At 38.9% G+C, this 22,169-nt stretch overlaps 1 protein-coding gene across 3 annotated transcripts in view; it reads right to left on the minus strand.

Moving 5' to 3' along the window:
• COL14A1 (collagen type XIV alpha 1 chain) overlaps positions 1-22,169 on the minus strand; it is a 127,711-nt gene that overhangs the window by 84,074 nt on the left and 21,468 nt on the right. For all 3 annotated transcript variants that reach the window (XM_068395703.1, XM_068395702.1, XM_068395701.1), the window contains exons 5-10: positions 7,806-7,961; positions 6,993-7,112; positions 5,427-5,591; positions 4,872-5,033; positions 3,303-3,454; positions 2,177-2,306 (exon numbers count right to left, since the gene is read on the minus strand). In XM_068395703.1, the coding sequence (XP_068251804.1) occupies positions 2,177-2,306; positions 3,303-3,454; positions 4,872-5,033; positions 5,427-5,591; positions 6,993-7,112; positions 7,806-7,961 (885 nt within the window). The remainder of the gene's footprint in view (positions 1-2,176; positions 2,307-3,302; positions 3,455-4,871; positions 5,034-5,426; positions 5,592-6,992; positions 7,113-7,805; positions 7,962-22,169) is intronic.

Here is a 22,169-nt window from a genome sequence, read left to right on the forward strand (position 1 = left end):
TCATCTTTGTGGCCTTTCACTGGACTCACTCCAGTAAGTCCACATCTCTCTTGTACTGGGGAGCCCAGCACTTGACCAAGCATCCAGGTGTGGCCCCATCAGCACTGAGCAGAGGGCAAGAATCACCTCCCTCAACCTGCTGGCAATCCTTTTCTAAGGCAATCCAGGAGGCTCTTGGCCTGCTTTGTGACAAGGGTGCATTGCTGATTCACAGTCAGCTTGTTATTTACCAAGACCATCAGGTCCTTCTCTGCCCACCAGGGACAAGACTTTGCACTTCCCTTGGTTGAAGTGCATGAGGTCAAACATGTTTTCCCCTTCATATATCCATGCTAATTCCAATCACCTCCTTGTCCTTCATGTGTTTGTAAAAGGGTTTCAAGGATTAGTTGCTCCATCACCTTCCCAGGGATTGAGGTGACAATGAACCAGCCTGTAGTTCCCCAGATCGTGCTTCACAAAGGATTGACATTTGCTTTCTTCCAGTGTTCAGGAACTTCTCCCAATCACCATGACCTAATAAAGGATAATCAAGACTGTCCTCACAATGACATAAGCCAGCTCCCTCACCACTCACAGGTGCAGCCCATCCTGTTCCATGGACTTATGTGTGTCCAGTTTCCTTAAGTGCTCCCTATATTGGTATTCCTCAAATGAGAGTAAGTCTTCCTTTCTCCAGACTTTCCCACTGATCTCAGCAGCCTGGGATTTCTGAAGGCCATTTTAACCAGTAAAGGCTGAGTCGAAGAAGTCATTGAGTATCTCAGTGTTTTCCACTTCTTTTCTCAGGAGGTCCCCTGTCCCATTCGGGAGTGGGTCCATGTTTTCCTCAGTCTTCCTTTTACTGTTTATGCACTTGTAGAGTCCGTTCTTGTTGCTCTTCACATCCCTTGCCAAATTCAGCTCCAGGCTGGCCTTGGCTTTCCTAAACTTACCCCTGCAAGATCAGACAGCAACTCTGTACTTCTCCTGGGTCATCTGCCTGTTCTTCCATCTCTTATACACTTCCTTTTTATGTCTGAATTCTGTTAGGAGTTCCTCGCTTATCCGTGCCGGCCTTCTGTCACCTTTGCATGCTTTCCTACTTGTCAGTATGGACCTTTCTTGAGCTTGTCGGATGTTATCTTTGGGTATCAAGATGCTCTTCTGGACCCCTCTACGCTCCAGAGCCATATTCATTGAGATTCTTCCAAGCACGTCTCTGAAGAGACTGAAGACTGCTATCCTGAAATCCAGAGCTGTGGTCTTGCTTTTTGCACTCCTCCCTCTTCTTAGAATCCTGAATTCCACCATCTCATGGTCATTTCAGCCAAGGCTACCTGTGACTTTAAAACCCCTCATCAGTTCCTTGTTTTTAAGTATCAGATACTGTACAGCACCTTCTCTTGCTGTCTCCTCAACCACTTGTATCATGAAGCTGTTGTCAAAGTACTGTAGAAATCTTCCCGATTGTCTGAGCCCTGCTGTGTTGTTCTTCCAGCAGATATCAGCTATTGATATATCACATATTTACTTCCTGGCTCCTAGTTGGAACTAAAAAGTTACTCTTTACTTCCATTCCTAATATCTGTCATATTTACTAAAAAAGTAACTGTATTTTGTATACAAATGCATAAAATTGATTTGATCAATAGAAGCACATTATCTCAGGTACTAGCATAGTTTTCATTATAGAACTCAAAACTGTAAACATATTTGTTCTAACAATATCCCAAGTCACCATTTTGCAGACCAAAAATAACTGAATCATTGAGAAAGGAACTTACAGAAGTTACTCTGAAATCTTTGGCACTAGGGGGAATCATGTGCAGGTATTTCTGGTCCCACCTAATGCTACACTCATGAGATCATCTTCAGCCACAAACCTAATTTATAAAACTTGGCTCCACACCCAAAGTGTAGGAATGTTCTAATTTAGGGTTCAATACGACCAACTTCAAAGTTCAGCCCAGAGATAAAACCTTTCTTAGTGTTTAAATACTCACAGAGCATTTGGATTGAGGAACTTAGCCCAGAATTAATTCAAACAGAAAGTAATTTAAGGCAAATGCATTAAAAGAAGCTAAATTGAAAAAAGACTCCCTTCTGCATTTCTTTTTTCACAAAGACTAATGCTTACACAGTGTGATTAAATGCAGACAGTCAAATCCATAATGAATATGATAAGGATACTTACGTGTAGTTTCAGTTCCACGGAGGCCCTCGCTAGCAGCATTTGAGTATATAGCAAATACAGCTATCTGGTATTCAGTTAAAGACATCAGGTTTTTCAGAACTGCTGTTGATAAGCTTCCATCTACCACAACCTGTTTAGAAAAAAATTCAACTAAATATACATAAAACTAACTAACTATATTACCTTCAAATCAATCAATCCCTCTTTCAGGCAATTTTTACATTGGCATCTAAGAATCAATGTACTAAAGTTCAATTCATAAATCAAATTTGCTTTTGCTACCATTATGTACAGTAAGGTGTCTGAAAAAAGAACAGCAACGATATATATCATCAAAATGTTTAGCTGATACAAGTAACCATTTAGAAGAAAGGAATTGCTTAGATAAATAAAGTGTATGGAATACAGTTTAAGAGTGTATATTGGGCACTTTTTTACATAATTACTATATCATCATAAATATTCCTTTAGTACTACATATGTACACACACAGTACTTCAAATTGACATTAATACATATCCATACTAAACAAGTTTCTAGTACAAAAAAGAAATAAAATATACCCTTAGTTAAATTCTTTTGCTCTTCTACCTTTCCCTTCAATTTTGTAAGCCATCAGCTGAAGCCAAAAGCTTGTTCTACTGCGTTTTTTCCCATCTCCAAAATGCCTAAGTCCTATTCAAATAAACATCTCTCTCCAAATTTTCAATGACTAGTCGTAGATCTCCCAAAATATACACCCGTATCATCTTCTCTTTATGAATTATTTTTCCTTAGAACCGAAAATCTGGCTTCCCATCAGCTCCTACCTCTTCTGTTCTTGTAAACAGAACAGTGCAGCGGAAGTCTATAGAATTGGTTCCAAGTAACTGTATGTGTAAACAAAAATGCAGGCAGTTCACCCCACCCCCAAAAAGTGCTCATTGTTATAGCACATGACAGAAAAGCAGCCTGGCTACTACCTAACCTTCACCACCATCCAATGTGACCATATCTCCTTTCTGTAGCGGGCTTCAGAGCTCACACAGGGAATTTCAGGGTAGTTCTAAATGAGACCATGGATTTTCTGTCTGGTTAGTTCTTGCTATTGTATTAAAAATTTCTGGGAAGCTTTTCCTCCTATTACCTCTTCCGGTTGTCCTCCTCGAGTGGGATAGTACACAACCCTGTATTTTTCCACTTTGCCTGGTGCATGGGTCCAGCTAACCCGGAATCCTCTGGCTGTTACCTCAGATGTGACCAAATCCGAAGGAGCCCCAAGTGAAGCAACAATTGTTCCTAGGTTAGAGACAATACACATTTTTTTTATTTTTATTTTTATTTGTTGTATTTGCTGAAGCTCCAAAGATTGCTCCTCTTCAGAAAATCAAATAATTGGCTACTGCACATTTATTTAGGTCATTTTCAATAGAAACAAAGAACTAATAATGAGTACTGCACATGGAGTTTTCACTGGAACTAAGCCTCCCTGGTCTTTCATAGACCTTTATATGAAAGAAACAAAAATATAAAACTAAGCCTTCCCTGTCCTTCCTCCCATCAGTCTTTCAAGCCCTTTCTTTCTGTTTTGTTTTGTTGTTTTTTTTTTTTTTTTTTCAGGCTGCCTTCCTCCCAGTCATGAAAAACATCCAAGTACATATACAGCTGTGATCTCCTGTGCTCCTCTGCAAGCTGGAAACTGGTATGCTGCCTGTCAGCAGATTGAAGAGATGTAGCGAATGGTCATCTTCTCTGGCAACCGTTCTTTTCCACAAAGAAGTCTCATCTCTATGGTTTTTCCATCCTCTCCCTCTCAATTTCCCAATTGACTGCCTACTCCCTCCACAAGACACAGCTAATATTCTGTATTTCTTCCAGATTCCATGTGAATAAAAGAGGAAAAAAATCGAAGGAAGCTTTACTAATACACATTTTTTCATTGCACAGGTAGAAATATGTGTGAAGACAGCCTTCCTTACTGATCTATATTAGAAGCTTATTGAAAACATCACTCAGCATTTCTGTGATATTACAGAATCACAAACCAAGCAATACAAAATCCACTGAAGCCTTTCAGAAAGAATTTCCTCAGGTAGGACTGTTTCTCTGACAAATTGCAACATTTTTTCATGGCCATTTCTTTTGTTCAGAAAAGCAGAGTCAGAGAAGGCTTTTTTATATACGAACAATTTTCTTCACCACCATCTTTTCTTATGCTCTGAAATATATTTTTTGTGTATTAAATAAGAACAAAAAAAAAAATCCATCATACAGTCTTAATAGTTGAAAATTTTGAAAACTTATGAGACAATAAAAACAGTAAGTTAGGAGATGGAAATCACAGCACAAACATATCAATTCCATGTGCAGCTGTTAAAGTAATTCATCCCCAAACCTGTGTATTATAAAAAATTTTTTCTTACCCACCACTTGGAAACAGTTACAGCAGAATAAATGTATATTTTTGTATTTTTGGTGCTACCAAATACCATAATATTTACTACTATCAAAGACAGAGAGCAAAAGATCAAAGATATCAAAGCAAGAATAAAACATACCTAGAAGATAACTTCCCTGACAATGTACTTTCTTGTAAGCAAAAGAATATACAGCATGAGTCAAGTGCCAGAAGTCAGCTTAGAACTGCAGGTATTTGGAATAGGATTTGTGGCTCTAAGTTCATATTAAGTTACATTAGATGTTGTTTATTATTCACCTTTTATTTCCTTCTCCTGTTCCTCTACTCGTGAGCACACTGTTCTGGTAAGACCTTCAACAATAGTATGCATGAAGTTAAAGTCAGCAACGTTGTAGACGTGTGTGCTATCAGGTTCAGAGGCAATCTCTTTGAGTTCATTTATATCTGCATTCTTTACACCTTTAATTGGAAAGAAAAATAAAGAAAATAATTGTAACAAAAAGAAATCTTGTATGCACAGGGATTGATAAAAAAAATTACTAAAATTCAATTCTTTCTATTTGTTGTAATGACCAACTACAAATTACTCTGTTGTAAAGATGTTACTTCAAGATGTTAATTTCTGCCACTGTAACTGCATTTTTTCAGCTGTTTCCTGATAATGTAGCATCCATGTATACTGCTAAACTCTGGTTATAGCAGCAATGAACTGGAGAACATATTAAAAAAGATTTAAATTAATGATGATACTTATTGGATACAGACAGAAAAGAACAATTCCTTAGAGGGCAACAGATACAAATACACCAGAGTATGATGGGACATAATATATGAATATGGCAGAATACACACCAATAGCAAACAGCTCAATGCCAGCATCTCGTAGGTTTTTAGCAGGAGGGATAACATCATCTTGGGACTTCCCATCAGTGATCAGTATACCGATTTTAGATACTCCAGGTCTTGCACCTGCTTCAGGCTTAAAGCTGTTTTCCAAAATGTAAGTTAAGGCAAGACCTAAAAAAGGAAACATTTTAAAAGACTTTAAAAGGGAAAAATGTCCATTAGTTTTGCTAATATCACAGCGTTCGTCTTTCCACTCAATTTAAAAATCCTGAGAAACCTTTTAATGAAGAGTAAGTATAAAAGGAGAGTTTATGTACTGAAAGATTAAATTCCAACAAGCAACCTAAACTACAGAGAAGGTGACATTCGTCTTTAGCAGTCTTTTGGTCTATCAATGTATTTTAAATTGGCTATGGAAACCTAAACTGATCTTCCCGTGAACACATCATCTTTTCTTTCTTACTCTACAAAGTTAGAATAAGAAGTCTCCTCTCCTTCTGCCTACATTGCTTACATGAAAGTACATGCTCTGGATAGCTTAGTAAATCCCCGTACTACATAAAATCTTTATTTTGTTTGTTTGTTCTTTCTAAGCTGAAGAAAAACTTAAATAAAGCTTAGGGAGAATCTGATTTTAATACTGCTAATTATTTCAAGGGAAGGAAGAACAACTCCTCAGGACAAACTTACACGTCACAATGAGATCCCATCTGAAAACTCTTTTAAGTCTCCCACAGCAAAGGTTCCTAACTCACCTTCTTCTAACATCCACATAAAATAATCATGACAATTTACTACTTGCTACCTCACAGTAATCAAATTTCTAGAATCATACCAGAGTCCTTCTGTCCTTTGTCCCACTGCAATCACTACTTATACCAAAATAAAGGCTGTTGCAGAAGAGAAGGAGAATTTTTCACATTCTTTCTCCCCTTCCCTCGCCGCCAAAAAAAAAAAAAAAAAAAAAAAAAGGAAGGCAGCAATTTACTTAGAGCCATGTCTGGGTCCTTGGATATATCGTTCTCCTGGCAAGACAGCCAATATTACTAACTGCTGCTTTGATGATACTGGAGTTGTAATCAGACACTGTATTTTTCCCAGGTTGACAGGCATCCCCCATTTATCCATCACTAAGCGTCTTCTGGGGCTTCAGCACTCTAACTACTAAAAGGTCAATGGAAATATGAAAGCCCCACGTGATCATTTGAAAAGTTACTATTGCCAGTTGTCAGACATTAAAACAACATTCTTTCCTTCCCCAGAATAAAGCTCTGTGCATGAACATTATGAATGGATTTTGCATTTTCTTCCTAGCAGGTATAAGATTTTACTTCCAACACAGACAGCTCATGTACACTTTGTTTTATGAGATCCTGTCCTGACCAGAAAGATTCCCAGTGAAGCCAATGAGACAAGCACTTCAGAAAAGACTTCACTGACATTGGACAAAGCCATTAGCACAGTGCAAAAACCCTATCCTTTTTACCCTTCATAATAAGCACTAACACTTCTCAGTCTGTGCAGCAGAATATGTTTTTTAATAAAAGACAAAAGCTAAAACATCCACTGTACCTGTTAATGTGTTCCCTCCCTTATACGGTAGATTACGGACTGCATCCAAAACAGCATCTTTTGTGCCATAGGCATTCAAATGCCACTCAATTCGGGGATCGCCACTGTACTGTGCAAGACCTAAAGAACCAGAAATTAAGGTAATCCATTAGACAATAAAGCGCTTTTTTTTCCAAGTATCTACACTTTATGTACTTGGCTACCAACAGTTTACAATAGTAAGCTTTGCTACCATACTAGAAAAACTGCATTGCTTGATGTCAAAAAAAATAGTATAAAGTTGTTCTTAGTGGCAACTCAATTTATTTTCAAAGCCTTTCTTTCAAGTGCTAAGGAAAGTAAATGAGAAGGAGCACAGAACTTTTTCAGAGTTTAGTGAGATTCCAAGAAATTGTTTTTTGAAAAAGAACAATTTTATTTAATATGCTTTTGAATGGACTAAAATATAAGTAACAGAACAGAAAATCTGAACCAGTTTAAACCATGAGAAAAGCCATCCATTGGCACATTCTTACTCTGAAAATTAAACTACAACGGTTTGATCTAACGCTAACTGAAGTCAGTAAGACTGTTTCCACTGTTTTTTCTTTTCCACTGACATTGCATTAGAGTTTACTTAAGCTGAGTATCACAGTAAACTATGAGGAATTAATACTACAAACATTCCAGCAGCATTACTCTTATGAGAGAAGTGCTAGTTCCACGTGAGGATGAATCTTGCACAAATAAGTAGCATTAAGCTGTTAACTATCCTGAAATAATGAAATTTTTACATTGCTACAGAAATATTAAGAAAAAAATACGGCACCTTACCTACTCGTGTTTTCTCAGATCCCACGTTAAAAGCAGAAACCAGATTTTCCAGGAACAGTCGAACAAGTCTGAAATTGAATCTGCCAATACTCCAAGAACCATCTACCAGTATCACAATATCTGCAATAGCTGGCGTTTTACAGGTAAACAGGCTTCCTGTAAATCATTAAAATGAAAACAATATTGTTAATTCAACAATAAAATTGTAACTCAATAAATATATACCCTCCTCCTCGCACTAAGCTTAACACTTAAAGCTTTCTTCCAAGCGTAAAGTGAGCAATAAGCAAAATCACTAAATGCATTTGTTCTAAATTTAGTAGTAGAACAGTTTGGCCATTATCTACTTCAGTTCTTCCATTAAGCTGTTCAAAATTACTGTTGGGAGACCCATGAAAAAGAAATGCTTGTTCTAAAAATACAATACTCCAGAAAGAAAAAATTAACTGTCGAACAACACAATCAAACCAGCAGTTCATTTTCATTCTCAGGAATATACATACACAGTATACAGTTCATGACACTTGACCTTAGGTGTAGACAATGCAGAGAGAGCTACCTAGAGATGCAGACATCCAAAACAGTTATCAAGACCCCTTTTATAGTCAACATAGAAAAGCAGGTGTTTCTATACATCTCAACAACCCTGTAGAAACACTTCTTTAGCTGCCATTGTAGACTTCTAAAGTTAAAAGTTAATCTCACCCTGGGAGTCTAGAGTAAAACTGAAGGTCAATTGAATACACTGTATTAAACCTAAGTAGGAGGCACCCAATACAGCAAAGGTAAAACACAAAGACTTCAGACTCAAATTCACAATCTCTCTGAGAACTAGCACCCCATGAAGATTTAGTCTTACAGATATATTGAAAAGTACACAACAATAAAAGAGCATTAAAAAAGCAACAGAAAAGACCTGATGAGAATTAGCAGAGATGCATATTAATAGTCTCTAAGGCTTAGCTAACCAATGAGGAAATCAGAGGAAATGGGAGCAGAGATTAGATACAAACTGCAAGATAAACCAACAAGATGTTTTTTAGGAATACAGATTCTTAACAAATTGAGAAGCGTAAGCAAAAGTGCCACATTAGGTTCGAGAAAATGACAGGAAGAGAAGTAAAAGAAAGAAAGAGGTTTCCGTAACTTCAGACAGAATTGCCACATCCACAGAAGTGGCAGCATAACTGTAAAAGTAAGGTGGCTGAAGTAGTGGATTCATATTATAGAGCGGGACAATGAATAAGTGATATTACACAGGTATATCAAACAAGAGCTTATGTTTGAAGTATAAAAATAGCCAACACTCCATCAGACTGACTAGAGAATAAGTATGAAAGAAGGAAAGTCAAAGCAAAGCATGTTAGTAGAAAAGGTATCATGCATCAAAAACCATTTAGGGCTGAAAATCATGTCCCTGAACACAGTAAAAAACCTGCAGATTTGTGAAGTAAGCTGCAGCCCAACTTTTATAATGAATTTTTTCAGGATCTGCTACATAATTAGTTGGCAAAGGATACCAACACCTAAGGTGGTACTAACAGGAATAACTAAGCAGGTTGTTAGAAATAAACTGATCTTGAGCAGAGATGCTCAGCAAATAAAAGAATTCACTGAGAAATAATCAAAAAGGTGCTTGCATTAGCTCACAAGCAGCTCTCCTGTTACAGAGAGAGAATAAACAACACCATTAGCAACTTAAAACTTCAGCGTCATATTATTAATGACAATCTTTTCATTAAAGAGGAAATTATAGTCTGATAGGCAAAAACAATCTGATGTGCAGGACTTCAAACAATTGATAATAATAAAGATTTAGATTCGTACTGTAGTGTAAATCCACTGAGCAAGAAACCTGACCCATAAAGTTACAGTTAATGTCTTAATCGTGTACTAAAAATGTTTTTAGAAGAGCAGGGAACATTTCCTACGTGCAGCTAGCAGTGCAGAATAAGTTCTAAACACATGACAAAAATTCCACTTACAAAGATGCCAAAACAAATATTTTATTTTAGTTTTTACATACAAGACAACATTACTTGAATTGGCAACACATTTTAATGTATAAACACTGGGGAACATTTAGTAAGCATCAGAAAAATGATCTTAAATTGGAAGACAAATCCAAAGGAGGTCCAAATCTTTATATCACGGAAGTCAACAGGAAAACTTCCCTTGATTTCAGCAGAACTGGAATCTGTTTTGTGATTTAATAGGAAATTACTGGTCATGGCAAAATTCATGCTTTAAATATCTTTGCCAAATAAACTTCCTGTTAATCAGCCTGCATTACTTGCAATATTTGTCTTCCATTAACACCCAGTTCAATTGTGCCATTCTCACACTGGCCATGATTAGCTCCTTAAGCTTCAAAAGAACTATTGGCAAAGTAAAACGCTACTCAACACCAGTAAGAATGATAGAACTGGACCCCTGATTCACATCCAAGCAGCTGTACTGTAGCACAGACGTACTTTTTCAGTATGATCCCAGCAGTTTAATCATGTAGCCCAATGAGGATTACAGGATTTGCGTGGTTGTATTTCCCTTCTCTAATTCTAAAATCTTATGCTTACTATGAAACCCAGTTAGTACCCTAGGTCTTACTCGTTCATATCAACAAGTTTTGCCTATAAGTCTTCTTTAATCCTATAGTGATGTCTTTGTGAATAAAACCTTTTACTGGTTTTAGTAAATCCATTCAGTGAAGCAAAAAGCGAAGAATAAAGAAAACAATAACGGCATTGCTTTCAATATTTTATTTCCATATGATCAGATCAGTGCAAATAGTATCATTCAATTACTTTTTGCTAAAAAAGCATGTGTGGTTTGATCCAAGATTGTACTGCAATGTCACAGAATGGGAAAATTTGATTCGTTCTTCATAGATAGGAGATACTTGTTGAATCTTTTCTGCATAAAACATTTAGGTTTTGTTACTTCTGTACACCCACTATTTGCTTATGTTTTCTCCTTGTTGTGCTTAATAGAATTGTAGAAAGTTTCCTAAAATGGAATAAACAACAGTGAGATATTAAACAGAATAACATGCTGCATAGAAATCTTTAAAACCTGATAGGAATACAAATACCATTATCACCCTAGTTTATAGTTAGTCTAAAAGACACAGTGTGCAGCAAATAATTTACACACCCCACAGCGATTAGCCAGTTTCCATTACCAGTTCTAGCAAATGTTTTTTTCAGTAACCTTTCCATACATGGTCACAAATTCCTATAGGGTTTGAGGATAATTTTGAACATTTCAGCTATCTAAATGTAACTTTAATAGGCAATTTTCTGAAAAAAATTTCTTAAAGGAGGATGACAGCATATAATTCAATCTAAAAAAAAAAGCTTCCAACACTCAGTGTTCTAGCCCACTACAAGTTTCAATACTGTGATCAGGTTGTACATATTTCCTTTTACTTGGTTATAAAGAAAACAGTAGTGAGAGAGAAGGTATCACTTGCTTCTGAATTACACACTACTCACCAGTTTCAAGAGCAGGACAGTAGGGAGGAGACCAGTTACCTAATTTTGTATAACGTTTCCTAATGTTATACAGAAAGCATTATTCTACTTCAAGTGCTGCATTCCACAATCAACAACAGAGCCTACGTTTTTTAGGTTAGAGAAAATGAGAGAATTGCAAACATACTAAAGTCAGAAAAAGAGCTTAGACGTTCTACATCAGCAACCGTCTTCAGTGCATCCACCTACAATGGGTGGAGGAGTTTGATGGAGCAAAAGCAAAAAATTAATGGACTTTTTGTAACAAATTTACAATCTTCCGAGCATTATTTGGCAGAAGGAACTTGCCATTCTGCCAGGAAGCTAACTGAGGAGGAAGGGGCTTGGCCTGCTCCTTTCTACATGTCACAAATGAAGTCACAGGCTCAGAATTTCACCTCCAAAGACACCAGCATACAACGAAAGGCTACCAGCAATGTATTAGGACAAGATATTTGCACAAAACCTGCTTCAGTATTGCCAACAGTCATCATCGTCAAGAATCTTGGTTCCTTTGTTTCAGGGAAATCTTTCAAAGAATAACCAGCATTGAAGGAATTTTGCATTTACCAAATGAAGTTTCCTGCCTTTGATCCCTCAAGCCTCCATACATCAAAGGTGACGCATTTGCTTGCAATTCCAATGTGCAAGGGCTATAGCACTATCAAGACCCATGTCACAGTTTGGCCGAGAGTGAAGCCAATGATGACAATGCTGAAAAAAGATCCAGCTAGAACTTTCTGGGATAGAAGAAGAGTTATTAGAGCCTGCAAAACGTGACCCCTGAGATGTCCTATTGAAGGGAATGGAGTGCAGCATGAGGACTGTGAGGGTTCTGGCAGTACGGGGGACACGCAGAACAAAGCAGGGTCTGCAAGCTTCTGTAAACACTGACCACCTCTCCGAGGCTGCATTTTCAACCTGCTGTTATTCTTTCATGCATGTATTCAGTAAGCAAGTGAGCAATGTTAAAAAACAGAAGTTTGACCCAAAAAACTGCAAGCCTTACTTAGACACAAGTACAATACTATGATTTTTAGGCTACAGTAGTGGCTCCTTGACTCATGGAGTTAATACTACTACTCTTTGAAAGTTCTTTGAAAGGCAAATGGAGAAGCAGCAAATATAGGCACTGCCACACAGGAGGACTCAATGCCTTAGAAGAACCAGTTCAATTTGCATGCAGTTACGATACATTTTGCAGAAACACATTTGATATTTTGCCTGCCCTTGGTATGAAACTCTGTTCTCGTTTTAAAGAGCCAAAACACACACTACTTCTGCTAGAAGAAGTTAAGACTATAATTCTTTCAGAGTCTGCAATATGTTGTTTTCTTTCTTACTCCCTGTCACAGTGGAAAAGTCAAATAATATACGTGGAAGGAGAGGAAGAAAGTTCAAGCAGAGGTCAGTAATAATACAGTATGAATGGAAGACTCGTTCACAGGGTAACAAAGCGCAAAAGGCAAGAAGCTTGATGACAGAAGCAAGTGAAAAATACCTTGTGAATAAAGCATGAATGACAGAGAAAAGTCAGTCCTCCACAGTGATTGACAGCACCACAGCTGAGCTGAAGCACCACTGAGGACAAGGGCAATATAAATCTACATCAGCAAAATGTCACTTCTTTTAAAAAAAGGGTTAAAAAAATACAGGCATGTGAGGCAGTGTTCATCTCCAAAATTCAGTAACTCACTAGTCCACGCTTCTGACATTGATATCATTGCACTGTGCTGGTGATATCATCATGGCACTTAGACCTCAGTTTAACACATCCCATATGTCAGGCTATGGACCAGACAAATGCATACAACATAACTGCTTTTCTTTGAACTAGATCCAACCCTAGCTTGAATTTGAAGGACTCAGATGCTGGAACATCATTAGATTGAAAAAGCAGCCCAACAAGGTTAGAAGTTTGTCCCTGCTCCCTAGAAAAAAAACAAACAAACAAAATAAAATAAAGCAGCCAGCCCTTTCCCATGCACCTTGTTCTGTTCCAGGAAACTAATATAGCCTAAGTGGCAGGCCTACAAATTTGTCATTTGCAGGAGTTGGAATATTAAGATTTACTGAAACCATTGTGTCTAATCATCTCACATTTGACTGTGAATGCTATAGTTCAATAACAACAAATAAATGTTATTATTTAAAGCACACCTTTTGAATTTAAAGTCACAAAACTAGTTAAAGCAGTAGCTGATAAAATGCATTAATTGCCTACATACACTAGTGACAATTCTCAAGTGTGAGAGAAGGAAGCATATAGACATTTTCTATGCACCTTTCCGTACACCCTCAATGATAGTTGTACTTCTGCAGTAAGCAATCACTAGCTTAGAAAAACTTTTAGAACTTTCTTCCTACATCTTAACTTTTTAAACTACTTGAGAGACAGAATAAATATAAATGGTAACTACGAAAGAAAGTGCTGATGTTTTCTGGCAGACCATTGCTGATTGATAGCACTGAAGCACCTGATGTCGGCAGCAGCTTCCCAAATAGCAACACTAAACTCTCTTGGATTGTATAGAAAAATAGAAAAATAATGTTTAAAAATTCCTCTGCATTTCAACTGAGAGTTCAAAACATTTATTTTAATTTCTCTTCCAACAGGCAACATGTCAAGACAGAACAAAGCACACTGCTGAAATCTCTCCTGAAACTGAAGTTCAACATGGCAAGATACTGTGTCCATTTAGCCATAATGATTTACACTGAAGATGGTCCACAACCCTCCAGTAAAGTACATGAAACCTAAGAAACTCTTCTGCAGATTACAGTGATAATTCTCTACTTCTCTTTGCACTCAGTTCTGCATCTGAGTGCATGAATGTTTTAAATGAAACAGCTGTCTCAAAGTCTAAATGAGTTTTCAAGGCAGAGAACTATTATTTTTTATTAAGACGGTCATATTTATCCACCATTCCTACGTAACAAATACACCAGGATTTAAGAGAGTTATTTTTCCCTTTGCTTTAGTGAAGTACGAAATCCCTGAGACAGTTTCCACTGGCTAACTAGAAGGCAGTTAATCAGGGGGCTGCACACAAAATTGGCACTCAGAAATCCTCAAGATTAATTAAGCTGTATGTATAAATGCCTCTAAATCATGATAAAGAGCTGGTCTGTGCCTCAGCTTGTAACTAAGTTACAGCTTTAACACAAGTAAAGTAACAGAAAAGGGCCTGCCTGAGAGAACAAGCTGCACATCTATGAAAGTCACTAACACAGAACTAATTAAACATTAGTTGAAGCGAACTGCTACAAGACTGTTACATTACAGCTCAGCATTATAGATCCAGGTACATACCATGTTGTGGCCAGTATGTCCAGAAAAAAAAAGATGGTGCAGTAGAGTTACAGTGCAGAAGACCTTCAAGCATTTTTTACCTTCAAGCATTTCTTGAAATGATATTACCATAATGTAACCAAGGTATATGCTTGTATAAACATAAATATGCAGTGATCTTCAGAAGCATCACTAATTTTGGATGTCATGTGTTAATCCACAGAAGCTTGGGATGAAATTTGTGCCCTTTTGAATGCAACAATCCATCCGTTGTCTAATTAGCAGAGATGTCCAAGTGAACACCCTATTCTAAAAAAATCTCCAACCCCCAGAATCCCAGGGTAATGGAGGTGGGGAGGGACCTCTTGAGACTGTCTAGGCAAACTGTCCTGCTCAAGGCAAGGGCAACTACAGCAGACTGCTCTGGGCCATGTCCAGTCAGGTTAAAGTGTATCCAAGCATGAAGACTCCACAACTTGAGTAACCTGTTCCAGTGTTTGACCATCCTCACAGCAAAAAGAAGTGCTTTCTTCGATTAAATGGAATTTACAATTATTTCAGTTTGTGTCCACTGCCTCTTGTCTTTTGACTGGACACCACTGAGAAGAGTCTGGCTCTGTCTTCTTTACTCTGTCCAATGTGTATTTTTACACATTGGAAAGATATCCCCTGAACCTGCTCTCCTCCAGGCTGAACAGTCCAGCTGTCTCAGCCTTTCCTCTTATGAAAAATGCTCCAAGTCCTTAATCATCTTCATGGCCCTTCACTGGACTCACTCCAGTAAGTTCATGACTTCTACTGGGGAGCCAGTCCAGCACTGGACACAGAACTCCACATGGGGCCTCACGAGGGCTGAGCAGAGCGGAATGATCACCTCCCTCAACCTGTTGACAACCTTCTTCCTACTGCAGCCCAGGAGGCTGTTGGCCTTCTTTGCTGCAAGAGTGTATTGCTAGCTCATGGCCAGCTTGTCCACCGAGACGCCCAGGGCCTTTTCTGCAAAGCTGCTTTCCAGCTGGTCGGCCACCAGCCTGTCCTGGTGCCCGGGGTTATTCCTCTCCAGGGGGAGGACTCTGCACTTCCCTCTGTTGAACTGCATGAGGTCCCTGCCGGCCCATTTCGCCACCCTGCTGAGGATGCTCTGAATAGCAGCACAACCCTCTGGTGTATCAACCGTTCCTAACAGTTTTGTATCATCTGCAAACCTGCTGAGGGTGTGATCTTTCCCATCATCCCGCTCCTCATGTTATTGTAGGTTCTCATCTCCCTCCCACATCATTCCTATTTTAAAGCTCTTCTGACCAGGCTGACCAGCCTGTTAGCAAAGAAGATTTTGCTCCACTTAGTCAGATGGATCACATCTCTTCCAAGCAGCTATTGAGCCTCAAAGAGGGTCTCATTGTCATAGAAACCTAAACCCTGTTGCTGACAGCAACTGCAAAACTAGTTGTTGACCTATAGGATCTGCCCAGTCCTCCTCAAGCCCTTTCCCCTCATAAGTGGGATCAAGGAGAAGACCACCTGAACCCCCATGCTCTTGACCATTGCCCCCTGAGCCATGTAGTTGATAGTTTGCCACTCACTGCAAAGAGACCCTGGCAACAGGATTACCATAATTAGTTTCTACTTAATTCTCTTAAAATATGTGCTATTAAGCAAAAGCAGACAAACACTAAAACAAAAAAGTCTTCCTTGGAGTATTTAATTTTGTGGTTGTTTGGTTATGTCTCAATAAGTATTTAAAAGAAGAATCCTCAAAGACCGTGCCACTGCACTGCACTGAAGTACTGATCAGTGGGCTAAGCAGCAGTAAACACACCACAGGTATCTTTTCCTAAGTGAGCATTTAAGATAACTATTGATTTTCTTTTCCCCTAGTTCACAGACTTTCAAATTCCCCTTATCCACTAAAGCAGTTATTCCCAACCATAAATAAATTACTAAACAGCCACGTTGCATATTTTCCCCCTCAGGCAGATTACACCGATGCCTTCAAGCCTGCAACATTTCTTTCTGACAGAGATTCCAGTCTCTTCCATTCACTTACTATTTCTTTGATCTTGTACTTAAAGTACCATCCAGCTAGACAAACAATGCATATAGGCACATCAGTTATGTGATATCAAACATGGTGGATAGTTAAAGAAATTTTTAAACTACAGAAGGACTAATAATAAATCTCAAAATAATTTACTGAATATTTTCTTCCATTCGATGTCATTTATAGCTACTTTTCTTTATAGTGTTTCAAAGGCTTTAAAACAAAATGACAAGTCTTATCTCCAAATCCAGATGCATTTTTAAAAAATAAAACCAAAAATCTAATGCAGAACTTCATCATAAAGACTTTAGTCCAAGGATTTTCTTAACAATTTCACTGTACAGAGGAAGGCAATTTTTTATCTTTAACTTGCACATATATGACAAAAATACTAATCTGATTTTGCAGAAAGTCTGCATAGGAAGTAATAGGGCCCTAATGATTACATTGCATATGATATTTTTTAAAACACCTTTCAGAAACAATGGCAAATTCTAAATCTGTAAGAGTGAATTTAAAATTTACACTGAGGAAAAGACAATTATTTTAATTAATCTAGACAAATTACTGGCTGCTATCCAAAGTATACAACCGTTATGGGAGCTGTCAAACCCGAAGGAGAGGCCTATCACAAGGTACAGACTATGCTTAAACATCTGGGTTTACTTTTAGTTTGGCCAGTAGCTACTTATCAATTTACAATAGCCATAATCAAATTGAAACTGCTGGCCCTTAACTAAAATCACGTACTTCAATATGCACACATATAGTTAAATCACCCTGATTCCTGAAAAGCTGGGTGATGGCAACAATGTAAAAATTTATTAAAATAGTCCTATGGAGCTCAACGGAGGATCTTTTTCATTTTTTTCTGAAGAAAAAATGTTCAATATTCAATAAATAACTATTCAGTACTCAATAAATAAATTTTCAGTTGTTCTTGCTCATTTTTTTCCAATAGATAATAATTGTTGCATAATTACATTCCATTAGATCAGTTTTAGGGTTTCCCTCTCGCCGTCTGTTTCCCATTCCCAGATTAATAAAATACTAACAGTTACGAGGCTGGCAAAGGACCTGTCATTCTGTTGAGACAAAACACGAGCTTCCAAGTGTAATTTTCTTTTTTTAAGGTATAGCTAAACATAATTGCCCCATCAAAGTCATAGAAGTATCTCAACCAACCTCTAACAGATACATCATTATTGCTTGCAACTGATGCTTTACTACTATTTCTCAGAGGACAAAAAAGCACTAAACATTACGAAGCTCTTAAGGCAGAAACATCTGCCACAGTTTGACACCACCTCCCTGACCCCTAGGTATTGAGCTAAATTAGGTTATTGAGTTTGAAAAGTCTTGAGGGTAGGGAGACAGGAGATGAGATACGAGTGGTATTTCACAGGTCACAGCCAATTTAGTCTTTTTGAAGGAGCTACCACCCCAAGCCCACAATTTACAGTTTTCCTTCCTTTATCATACTTACTAGAAAGATCAGTGCAAAAGACCAAAAATCTTACCATACATTTTTAACCACATAAACAAACCAAACCCAAGCAAAAACCCTGCTGAGACTAACGTTTACTTCTGAAACAGCTGTCTGCACCACTATGCAGCCCTAATTCTGCTAACTTTCCTGCATACAAGGAAAATAAATATGCTCAAGCATCAAGCTGGTGCTCCAGAGAAGCTCCTTTGAGGATTGCAGGAGAGCAGAGTACCAGAATACCATGGTTCTACTTACTGGGGAATACTGAGCCAAACAAACACTTCATGAGCCAAAGACACATATGAAACCCAGCAGTCAGACAAGGAAACAGGACTCCCTCATTATACACAGAGCGACTGGTACAATCAGTACAGCTAACCAGACAAGCAAGAACACCGTTGAGGTGGAAAATATGGACCACTCAGCCAGGTAAGTGAGTTCTGTTTCAGCTGCTAACTACTACCTTTTTAACCAAGGGGCATACCTCAGTTGTAACACCAAGGCTTACTCAGCACACAGGGCACCAGGCAAACAGTGCTGACCATGAGACAGCCCAGAATCAGAGTCCTGCATCAACAGGTCCATGAAGAACACGAAGACCCTCAGATTACGCAGCGAGGGTGGAAATGACCCTGAAATCATCTCTCCTCAAGTACAGGCTCCTTCTTGATGTTGATCAACAGTGTTAGCATCAGATGAATGAGACAGACTGTGAAACAAGACTCCTCTCTCAAAGTGTAAGGAACAGCCTTGAAACGGAACTTGTACAGCAGACAGCTGAAAAGCAAAAAATTCAGCACTTCTAGTTGCATTCAAGACAAGGCCATCTCAGGGATCACAGTCCCTGAAAAGAAATACCAAAACATCAACCTTAATCTGACCTTAATGTTTCAGGCTTGCCAAGCATTATACATATTTACTCTGCAGAGATATGAGGACAAACATCTTGTAACTCAAGGGTTACGAACCTGAGTAGTTCTGACATTAGGAGCTGGATCACTTTATGACAAAATTAAAACTTACCATTACATCCAAGATAGGCTAAAGGCAGCTATAAAGCTATTTCTTTTTCTGAGCTACATGTTCTCTAGATATCTATGTCAACACAGTGTCTACTTTTCAATGAAGCAGATGCATTCAAGGGGAGTTCCTAAAGAGAGACAGGGAGGGAGATTGTGGGTAACAGGCAATCTGTCCAATCTCCAGCTTCTGCCTGGCCTGGAACACTGTATGAGAGGTAATGCACAATCACGACCACTTATCTGATGTTAACATACTGACAGATGGAAGAACAGCAGCTCCTCCTACAGAAAGGAGGAGCCAGGAGATAAGTGGAATCCCTGGATAAGAATGGAGACTGGCCATAATTTCTAATGCCAAGCTTTTTATTTTTTGAACAAAGCAAGAGTTTGTCTGGCATACACAAATTGAAGAAGGTATCCAGCAACCTCTATGTTAATAATCAATCTCAAACCAGGCTAAGGTAAATAAATAAAATTATTCACAATTTTACAGATATCCAAAACAGACAAGGCAGTTACAAAATACATACGAGACCCTTCTTATGCTAAGATGAACCCCTCCCACCCAAATATCTCACTCTCTCTCTCTGTTTCTCTCTCTTCCTTGATCTCACTTCAATCAGGGATTCCTTCTGTCAGGATCAAAGTACACCACCCAAAGTTTCCCAATTCCAGCCTTCGTAGCCACTTTTGGGTCTTCAGTTTCAAGCTTGCTTTCTTTCAAGAACCTATTTCTTTCTTATTCAGAGAAGGACTTGGGGGTTGACAAGAAGCTCAACACGAGTCGGCAATGAGCGCTTGCAGCCCAGAAGGTCAACTGTATCCTGGGCTGGAACAGGTTGCCCAGAGAAGCTGTGGATGCCCCCTCCCTGGCAGTGTTCAAGGCCAGGTTGGATGGGGCTTTGAGCAACCTGGTTTAGTGGAAAGGTGTCTCTGCCTGTGGCAGGGGGGTTGGAACTAGATGATCTTTAAGGTCCCTTCCAACCCAAACCATTCTATGATTCTATGATTTCAACACACTTGGGAGTAAACTAATGGCTATTTAGTTCGGCCAGATGGCAGAGGTAAAAGCTGCAATCTCTAAACGTAGCTTGCTTGGTTTTCTCCAAATCAACCACCAAAATGATGGCAAAGGAAAAGCATTTAAGAATTCTGTCCACGTCAGTGCTGATACTTCCTATCAGGTTTTCCAGTCATGGGAGGCAGGAAGCAGGAGCCTGCTGAAGGATCCTAGCCAGGTCCATAAAAGTATTGCCATTGCAAAAGGAAATCCAAGTTGCAAGTAGTAGTCAAAGGATACAAAAGCTTAGGTATGCCCTCCAGATAAAATCATATGATGAACTCCTGGAATAAGCATTGATCATCCACAGTACAATGAGCTAAACTTTCCAGACAGTAAAGGGGAGTTTATCCAAGAGTTTCCTTGCAGCAGAGTCCTCCTGGAAGTCCTCCAGTGACTAACAAGGAATTTCTAATGCACAAAGCTCTGCGTGGTGGCTCACAGGTTTACAGACTAGCTTGGAAACATAATGGATGCCTCTCATCAAATTCTACCTTCTGAGAAGCACAGAAACCAACATGGCTTGGATGGGGTATCCTAAATTCATGTCAAAGAAAGCAATGGTATATTCTGACAAGTCTACTTCAAGTCCTGTTTTTAAACAGATATTTGCATTACCTGAAGTTGAAAAAGAAGACGTCCATGAGGAGTCACATAGAAGAAGAATGGAAAGCCATCACTCACATGGCAGAAGTTAAAAAATAGTCACTGTCAAAAAAACCCATGCTCCGCCAACCTAGCATGGATGGGAGCCTGCTGATAGGATTTCTGGGCAGGTTTTAAGTGGAGTCAAGAGCAGAGATCTTTTAGCACCACATCAGGATGGTGATATGACCAGCAGTGAAACCACTGACACACCAGACTGGCTGCAGGCATTTAAGTGAGAGTCCTATCAGCAAAGATCAGATGGTTCAGGACAAGGGGCAACAGGCACAAACAGAAACATGGGAAGTTCCATTTCAGTATGAGAAAAAACTTCTTTACTTTGAGGGTGACAGAGCACTGGAACAGGCTGCCCAGGGAGGTTGTTGAGTCTCCTTCTCTGGAGATATTCAAAACCCACCTGGACGTGACCCTGTGCAACATGGTCTAGGTGAGCCTGCTTTGGCAGGGGGTTGGACTAGATGATCTCCAGAGGCCCCTTCCAACCCCAACCATTCTGTGATTCTGTCAGGTGCTGCTTTCACTAGTGAAAGCTGAGATAGGATGCACCATGGATCCTCTGCTTGGGCTAAGGGTGGGCAGAGCAAAGCCAAATGAGTCCAAAGCCAAAGTGACAGAGTCTGAAACCAAAATAAGTCTTTAAAATTATCCCTGGGTGAAGCAGCTTCAGAGCAGTCAGAAGAGTGTAGTGAGGGCAGCATAATTATAAATGCTTGCCAAAGCTTTGTAATGGTCCAAAATGTTCTCAGAATGCTGCAGCATAGTCCAAGCATTCCTCAGTCTTCTCAAGGGAGGCATGGGGATCTGAGGGCACCCTCCTAAAGAAGCACAGATCATATGTTCATTTTTATGTTTATATTACCTTTAACTGATTAGCAAATGCTAGAACAAGCAGGTATACACCACACACACACGAGTTATTCACAATCAAGTCAAAGGACTGCATGTCACTGCATGCCACACAGTGCTGAAAAGCCATTTGTGGTAAAGACTACTAAAATCCTTGTCAAGATGGTAAGCACAGAATCCAAAGGTAAACAGAAAAAAAAAGCAGTCGTGAAGTAACGTAACAGCCTACACAGAGCATGTGTCCCCAGCTGTGAGGCAGTTAAATGACAGCAAATGTGCATCCTGTTTCATAGATGACAAGGTAATGCACCCACATACCTCCTACAGACACTGCAAAGATGAACTATTCAAGTCTCAGTATGATGTATATACATCTTTTAGGGAAGTGTAGACAGTAGCCTACCATTTAGACAAATGCAATCAATAGTTCTAAACT

Source organism: Nyctibius grandis, chromosome 3 (assembly GCF_013368605.1).
Source record: "Nyctibius grandis isolate bNycGra1 chromosome 3, bNycGra1.pri, whole genome shotgun sequence".
Classification (NCBI taxonomy): Eukaryota; Metazoa; Chordata; class Aves; order Nyctibiiformes; family Nyctibiidae; genus Nyctibius; species Nyctibius grandis.